This window comes from Pterocles gutturalis, unplaced genomic scaffold (assembly GCF_000699245.1).
Source record: "Pterocles gutturalis isolate BGI_N339 unplaced genomic scaffold, ASM69924v1 scaffold40834, whole genome shotgun sequence".
NCBI classification, from domain to species: Eukaryota; Metazoa; Chordata; class Aves; order Pterocliformes; family Pteroclidae; genus Pterocles; species Pterocles gutturalis.
In genome coordinates this window covers 1,876-10,083 of record NW_010132112.1, presented here as the reverse complement: position 1 = coordinate 10,083, position 8,208 = coordinate 1,876, and the positions used below count along the sequence as shown (strand labels likewise).

Sequence of the window (8,208 nt, the reverse complement as noted above, 5' to 3'; positions counted from 1 at the left end):
CGCGGCAGCAGCTCGCAGCCTTGCGTACTTACCCCGGCCTCAGCGTGCGGGGAGACTGACGGCAGGGCGCTCTCTTGTGTTTGTTTTAACAGACTTTTGAATCGGAATAAACACCGTCAGGTCTCGGAGGCTTCTGGCTCTGAACTGCCTTCACTACTGTCACCTTCTTCTGTCTAATGTGCTACAAGGATGAGCCCAGCATTTGGAGCTATGGAAGTGGAGCACTATTCCAAGGGAGTCCTGCTCGAGCCTTTTGTCCACCAGGTTGGAGGACACTCCTGTGTCCTCCGGTTTAATGACAAGACCATTTGTAAACCCCTTATTCAGAGGGAGCACCAGTTCTATGAGACTCTCCCAACAGAAATGCGTAAATTCACTCCACAATACGAGGGTAAGTTACCAAACCTTAGGATGGGGTTGGGCTTTTTCTTTCTGTAAATACAAGCGTTCTGTGCTCTGTTGTCTCTGAAATCTCTTCTGTGTGGAAGAGATTTTAGGGTTTTCTTTTCATGTATTTTGATGTTGTCTGAGGCAGGCTGTGGAGATGCAGGGTCGCAATGCTTGCCAAGGTGGTGTTTGGGCTGACTAACAGCATTAGATAGAGCAGCTCTGCTGGTGATAGCCCATATATCTCCCTTAGGCACAGGTAAGTAGCTAACAGCTTGTGAATGTGTTCAGTAATTCTCTGCTGCTTTTTTGTGTTTTTCTAATTATTTTTTTTTGCCACTTGTTTAATGTTTGTTTACAGGGATTTGGTAAGATTGGTTGACAGTGTTCTGTGTAAGCTTAGTTGTGGTCCCTTTTGGGTTTGGATTTCTCTTCTGACTCATTTTGGTCACAATAAATACGTGTCAGTAAGGTGTCTAGTTGAATATTTGCAGTGCTGTTTCTGCCATTAAGGAAATGAAAATTCATGGCATTTAGGTAGGCAAGGATCAAGTAGCCGTTGATGAGGCTGAGTCAGATGTTATGTAGGAGTGGAAATTCCAGTTCTCCTAAGCATTGCACTAGTTAACAGAAACACTTTTCTTTCTCTTCGCTATGCCATCAACTGCTGTCTGGTGATTGATAAATAATATGTCTGAAGCAATTTTTTAAAATTGAGTTGTTTTTTAAAGCATGTTGATTTTTAACAACCATAAAGGTGATTATTTTAATAACCATAAGGGTGGTGAAGTTTTGCATACTGTTTGTGAAACTGGTGGAAGACTTCAGAGGAGATGTTTCAGAGTTAATACTCCCTGCGTACTTACACAGACTACAAGTTCTGTTGGACTGGAGGAAGATGTGATCTTTGAATGACACTTCTCAAAATGTAACAGAACAATTGTACTAGTGTATATGGCTTTGTGGGGAGGGATTTAGGGGTAAGGGGCCTCATTGGGTCCGTCTCTTATTTTTTTCCAGGATAAAGCCAAAGGCCATGTGCTGCTGGCTCCCCCTTTTGTCCTGTTGTCCTTTCCTTTGTGGCAGCAGGACTGTCAGGCAGAGCTGCCGTGCTCCCTGCCCCAGCCACTGTAGGTCTTGGAGCCGCCTGCCCAGCTCTGAAGTGACAATTTCTCAACGAGACCTCTCTCCTCTGGCCTAGTGATGAGCTGCAAGAACTGTGCAGACTGATATGAGAATAAAGAGAGAGGACTGAAAAATAAAATTTAAAAATCTGACAATTGTTATGGCTTCTTCATTAACCACGGAACCTTGCTAATGTAGCGCTGAGCGCATCTGCCAGGGCGCTCCGCTAGGACTCTTTAAATGCAATGAAGTGTTCTAGAGACTCTTGAGGGGAGTTTGAGAAAAAAAAAAATGCTTTCAAGGTTCCCCGTGTTTCTGTACCACAAACAGATCTGTTTTGTACTGCATTTTTGTTATTTATGTCACAAGATTGCTGCCTAACCAGTATCAATAAAATATATTATAAAAAGGAGAAGAAAGTGTGTAATTAAACGTGGTGATTCTAAGTGGAAGCTTTTGGGCTAGTTTCTGTTGTAATGTGACATTTTCCTTGTTTTGCTCTATTTGCAAATCTTGCCAAATCTTGTTTGGATAAGTGCTTTTTGGTTTGCTGTCATGCAAAACTTAAAGCTTTTGGTGTGGGGTTTTTTTTGTGCAGAGCACTTTTTACTGCAAGATGTTAACAAATGTTTTACATCTCACTTAGGGTCAGACCAGTCAGGTTTTTTTAATTAATAAAAACTTTTATTAATTGAAATTGTCTCCTGTTATTATTTGATTCATATATGGCTGCATCAGAGAGAGAAAAGAACCTATTGTATCATTGTTTTGTCAATATGATAAATTGTCTTTGTGAGGTGTCATTTTTGTCTAGGTCTGTTTGATATTTGTTAGGTTGGCAGATGGGGTTTGGCCTGTGGCAAGATAGAAACTAAGGACCAGGGTAAGAGAAAAAACAAAAAGTTGCTATATTCTTAGTGTAAAATCATGCGTTCTGAAAGGCTTGCTTGGCACTGCAGCAATTCATAACTGTCTGTGTCCTTTCTCTCTTCAGGTGTGGTGTCGGTGAGCTTTGAAGAGGATGAAGATGGAAATCTCTGTCTAATAGCATATCCATTAAATGGGGACCACGATAACCTAGAAAATCTAGATAATTCTGACTGTGAACCCAAAAGTAAGCTGTTGCGATGGACTAATAAAAAGACAATGTTGTTAGAAAATGAGAAGATATCTAAGGAATGGGTCCGACAGCACAGGAAAGAGGAAAAAATGAAAAGGTAAGTGTGATAGCAGGAGCTGGGATGTGGAGTGTTGAAGTATAACACTTTTTGCTGTCAAATTAGGATCTGGTCTCCAGAATTCCAGAGAATTTTCCAGAACTCCTTTCTTTTTCTTTTCTTCTCTCATTTCTTTTGTTCTTCCTGACCTCTTCAGTGCAGACAGGTTCAGTGGTGAAACTACTGTTTAGTGAGACTCACACTACAGTGTTAAGTCTTTTCATTATTTTTTTTTGCTGTGGTCAGTTGAAAAAGGTTTCCTAATGTTATTTTTGAAGCTTCTGGAAAAAAAGGGAAAAAAACCCCTACCTGCAAAAGCACAATAACTGTATAAAAGCAAACAAGAATATTTCAATGTTAGTGTACATGGCATACTTTTGTAGGAGTCCTGCTATGTCCTGTTAGTGACATTTTCCCCTCACTCGGTTGTACCCACTGTAAACTGTGAGGTGTGATGTGTGGTGCTAAAAGCAGTGGCCTTAGCAAAGGCTAAATCTTAAAGCATGTTGCCACTTGCATTGCTTTTGTGGAAGTAATTCACACAGGTGAAATAAATAGAATTACTGCATGTTTGGTAACACTTAGCTATATGCTGATTTAGGTTAATATGGAAGTAGCTTTGTAAAGGTTGTAGTACTACCGATGGGCAACTCGTCCAGTTGTACAGAAAGCAAAATAAAGCTTATGCTAGCTGTTAGTGAAGGAGAGCAAAATACTGTGTAAAGTTACATCCACTGACAACCCTTTTAAAGTGCTTATTTTTCAACTTGACTTCTATTTTGCTGCTTTCTTTTGTTTTCTAGTCACAAATTGGAGGAAGAATTTGAGTGGCTGAAGAAATCTGAAGTCTTGTATTATACCGTAGAGAAAAAAGGAAATGTCAGTTCACAGTTTAAACACCATAATCCTTGGAGCATGAAATGTCACCAGCAGCAGTTACAGCGAATGAAGGAAAATGCAAAACACCGGAATCAATATAGTATCCTTTCCTGAAAATACCTCATAACCACGGAAAGAGCAGAGCTCTGCTTTTTATTTCTTGAACATGCCAGATAGAAAGAAGTACAGCACAGGCTTAATCCAGAGAGACTCTCTGAAGCTGTGATTTATTTGGTGACTTGGATGGGATTGCCAGCACTTTCCAGAACACTGGCTTTTCCACCATTCAATAAAGTAGCTAGGCTAGGAAACTCAGATAACTTAGCTGAAATCCAGTAACTGTGCATTAGTTAGTGGAAAGGTTTTACAGCATACTCTGTTTGGGATCTTCCACAAAACCAGTTTACTAATGAAGGCTTTCGAATGAGAAGAGTTCTGTCACTGTTTGTTACTGTTATGATAGCTCTTAAGATCACCAATATCAAAATCTTTCCCTTTTCAGTTAGTTTTTAAATTTAGAGGATATTCCAATGCCTGGCATTGTCTGTGTCTAGTAGCCTCTTTTTAGTGAGTTTTTGATAAGCAGAGCTGAATATAAATTGTCATGTAGGATTGGAGCATGAGAAACAAAACCTGTGACTGAATCCATGAAAGCTGAAGCTCATACTGTTCTTGTGCTCTGGAGCTGTAGGCAAACACCAACAGAAGAGATGGGGAGGCACTCTTTATCAGGGAGTGTAGTGAGAGGACAAGGGGTAGTGGCTATAAGCTGAAAGAGGGGAGATTTAGACTAGACATTAGGAAGAAGTTTTTCACTGTGTGGGTGGTGAGGCAGTGGCTCAGGGTGCCCAGAGGAGCTGTGGATGCCCCATCCCTGGAGGGGTTCAAGGCCAGGCTGGATGCGGCTTTGGGCAACCTGGGCTGGTGGGAGGTGTCCCTGCCCATGGCAGGGGGGGGACTGGGTGGGCTTTAAGGTCCTTTCCAGCCCAAACCATTCTATGATTGTATCTCCATCCTGTGCATTCTGTGGAGGAAAAAAAAGAAAGATCTTGCTGTATGCAGGCTTGGATGCAACCAATCAATCCTGGAAAAATATTAATATCAATATACTTAGGTAAACAGATTCCTCATGTGCAAGGAGTTTGAGTGAATGGATTGCTAGAACTGACAAACTGTTCAAAACAGTTCAGAAAGTATTTTGTGGCTGGTGTCTGTGCTGTTTCACTGTAGATGACTACTAAATTGCCTCACTAGGAGTGAGTGGTATCGTTGGAACAGTATTGCTACAGATGTTCTGAAGCGCTTTTTAACTGCTGTGTTTCAGAGATGGTGTGAAGATGCCTCACTGTTTTGAATGGGAACCGAAGCACTCAAAATCTTCATTTCCCACAAAAAAAGTATCTTTAGGCAGGAAATAGTTCATAATTCCAAGTCTGTGCCTCAGCTGCCAGATTATATTTCTCTATGTCCCTGGCTGCTTTTTTTTCCCCCCACTTAATGTGGAAATTCACCTCTTCTCTAGAGACCAGTGAAACTGGAACTAGATATCTGCTCTGCTCTATGCCAAGTTTATGTAACTGTAATTTTGGATAGGTTACTAAATACTGGGCATGTTTTAGGTATGCGTAAAATCAAGACACTGGTACTATAAAACCTGTGATAATTGTTTTAAAACCTGTATTTGTCGTTGTGAGGATTGTTCCTTAACTAGTCAGAATTCATTTTGCTGGAAAACCTCACATCTCGATACGAAGTGCCATGTGTGTTGGACCTTAAGATGGGAACCCGGCAGCATGGAGATGATGCGTCAGAAGAGAAGAAGGCGAATCAGATCCGCAAGTGTCAGCAGAGTACATCAGCTGTCATTGGAGTCCGAGTGTGTGGCATGCAGGTGAGAGGAAAGCTAGTTCTGTGCGGGGCAACAGACTTGCTCCCATTTCTGTTGGTTTTTTTGGCTTACGTGGTCATCCTGTGTGTTGCTGTCCTTGCGACGCTGGGCTTCATTTCCTTCAGCGAGCGGAGTGAGGCTTTTGGGTGTCACTTGTCATTTGAAGGTGGCAGCATCTGCAGGAGCAGCCTGCAGCACGTGCTCCGCAGCGGTGGATGTGTTCTCGGAGCACAGTCAGTCCCCTGCACATTTCAGGATGGTGTAGGAAACAATAGAAAGGAGGGTCTGCCAGTATATGCGTTTTGAATAAGGCGTGTGGAAATTTGCCAGAATAGGAAGCAGCAGTGAGTTCTGTCTTGCAGACTTTGAAAAGCCACCCAGATCTGTCCCTGCTGAAAGCAGACTCGTTGCAAAGTGCAGACAAGAAGTGGCTTGGTCAATGCGATAAGGCTCGTGGTCAAATAAGTAGACAGTTGTGTAGACTTTCACCCGAGTTTTTTGTTTACTTGTTTCTGTATTCCTAGAGTGACGAATGGGAAACAGCTTGTTTGTATTTGAGGGTTTTCCAAAGCTGCTCTCCTCCCATCCAGTAGATTCCAGGAACGCCAGCAGCATTTGCGAATGCCAGCAGCATTTGCTGGGACTTGTTCCATGACTCTGGGTGTGTTTGGTGTTCAGCTCACAGTGTAACTTCGGAGAAAAGCACGAGGCAGAGATGGAAGTGTGGGAGGTGCATTTGTAACCGTGGTGTGCTTGGGATGTGAGCAGGGCCTGCCCATTGTTCACCTTCCAGCACAGACCTGTGCTGGGGAACAAGGGGAACTCTGGAGGCACCTGCAGTCCTCATGTCACCCAGATGTTCAGGCATTGTCAAGCTGCGTGCTGTATAGACTACTCTTCTCTAGGGAGGAATCTTCCTGCAGGAGCACCTCTGCCTTCTTTAAATACAGAGGATGATGGGGCAGGCTTAGTTTTATGTAGAAGTGCTTGCTGTCCCTTAGGCTCAGCATTGTGGGAGTCAGCTGTGAGCAGAAGCAGGTACTGAGCTGGATGAGCAGCTGTGGTACAAGTTGTAGCTTGACTTTGGAGATCTTGGCTGCAGCTTTCCTAATCCCACTGAAACTCCTCATTCTCGCATGTGCAGTGGAAAAGCTCAACTCTAAACTGAAAGGATTTTCCTTTTCCTCTGCGTCTCCAAGTTCCACGGACACTGCTGGACCTGTTTTAGCTGTTTCTATAACTGTGCAAGAGCAATTTAAGAGAGTAGTATGTCATGTTGTAAAAGCTTTCCATAGCATGGTTTGGTTTCTACCCCGATCCCTCCTTGAAGGCTTTGGGTCAGTATTACCAGCAATTTTAACAGTTCCTTTTCTCTTGTGTTACGTTTGTGTGTGCAGGTCTACCAGGCAGGCACTGGCCAGCTCATGTTCATGAATAAATACCACGGAAGAAAACTCTCAGTCCAAGGATTTAAAGAAGCACTTTACCAGTTCTTTCATAATGGCAAATACCTGCGCAGGGAACTCTTTGAATCTGTTATTAAAAAACTGACTGAACTCAAGTCTGTCCTAGAGAAACAGGAGTCTTACCGCTTCTACTCGAGCTCCTTGCTCATCATTTATGATGGAAAGGAAAGGCAGGAAGTTGCTGTTGACTCAGATCCCGAGGACTTAGAGGACCTTTCAGAGGAATCTTCAGATGAGTCAGCGGGAGCATATGCCTACAAACCCACTGCTAGTACTGTCGATGTCCGGATGATAGACTTTGCCCACACGACCTGCAAGTACTATGGAGAAGATAGCGTGGTGCATGAGGGCCAGGACACGGGTTATGTTTTTGGACTTCAGAATTTAATAGATATTATTAAAGAAATCAGAGACGAAAGCAGCGAATAAACAGTGTGGATGCACATCAGTAGAAAGCACTATTGTGACTCTTTGTATTCCAAAATTATTGGCCACTTTCTGGTGGTAGGAGTCTTTACGGGCTCTGCAGCGATGGTCCCGTCAGAGCCGGACTTGTTCAGAGGGCATTTACTTATATTGGTGCTGGACCTAGCACTGGCAAAACTTGGTATCCTTATTTATTTTAACTTTCTTAAACATTCCATATTTGATTACTCAGATACCTCTGTTATCCATGTGTGTATATGTTCCAATAAAATTCTTTTTGTTCATTGTAAGCGATGCTTCTGTTGTTGCTGGTGGCTGAGGAGGAGATGAAGCTCGGATCTCTCTGGTGTCATGCAGAGGGCTCACCTGGCTCCTGAGGCTGCATGTGGAACCGCACATCTGTTCTGGGCCTTGGTGAGAGCAACGAGCAAGTCCAGCAGAGAGCCACCGGGCTGGCTGGGGGCTGGAGAACCTCTGAGGAGAGACCGAGGCGGCAGGGCCAGTGCAGGCTGGGGAGAAGGTGGCTCAGAGGCACCAAAGGGTAGAAGCTGGGTGAGAGAACCTCGGAGGTCCCTTCCAACCAGAGTGATGTGACTTGTCTCTTAAAATCTCCACCAACCTATTTCCTGTTTCAGGATCTTGTAAACTAGATCTCGTGCTGTGTAACCCATTTCTAGGGAGCTATTGACATTTTTTAGCCTAAGCTGAGCCAAAACGTGTAGAACTGGAGGATTAGCTGCAATGGCTGTGACAAGGAGAGAGCTGCAGAGCCTGAAGGGTATCCTAAGCTGCTTAAAATCTTACTTGGGACGAACAGATG

The 8,208-nt window shown here is 43.4% G+C and overlaps 1 protein-coding gene across 1 annotated transcript; it reads left to right on the top strand.

The window, feature by feature from the left end:
* Positions 1-89: 89 nt before the first annotated feature.
* Positions 90-7,678, top strand: IP6K2 (inositol hexakisphosphate kinase 2). Its single transcript, XM_010080799.1, has 5 exons — positions 90-391; positions 2,507-2,729; positions 3,533-3,708; positions 5,324-5,499; positions 6,894-7,678. Exons 1-5 carry the CDS (start codon positions 190-192, stop codon positions 7,389-7,391), a joined length of 1,275 nt encoding a protein of 424 aa, XP_010079101.1. The 5' UTR covers positions 90-189; the 3' UTR covers positions 7,392-7,678.
* The last annotated feature ends 530 nt before the right edge of the window (positions 7,679-8,208 follow it).

Excerpts from the sequence above, each read along its gene's own strand:
- IP6K2 (XM_010080799.1), top strand. The coding sequence starts at position 190 with ATGAGCCCAGCATTTGGAGCTATGGAAGTGGAGCACTATTCCAAGGGA. Across the intron at positions 3,709-5,323 it reads AAAACACCGGAATCAATATA|AATTCATTTTGCTGGAAAAC; the intron begins GTATCCTTTCCT and ends TTAACTAGTCAG. Across the intron at positions 5,500-6,893 it reads TCCGAGTGTGTGGCATGCAG|GTCTACCAGGCAGGCACTGG; the intron begins GTGAGAGGAAAG and ends TTGTGTGTGCAG.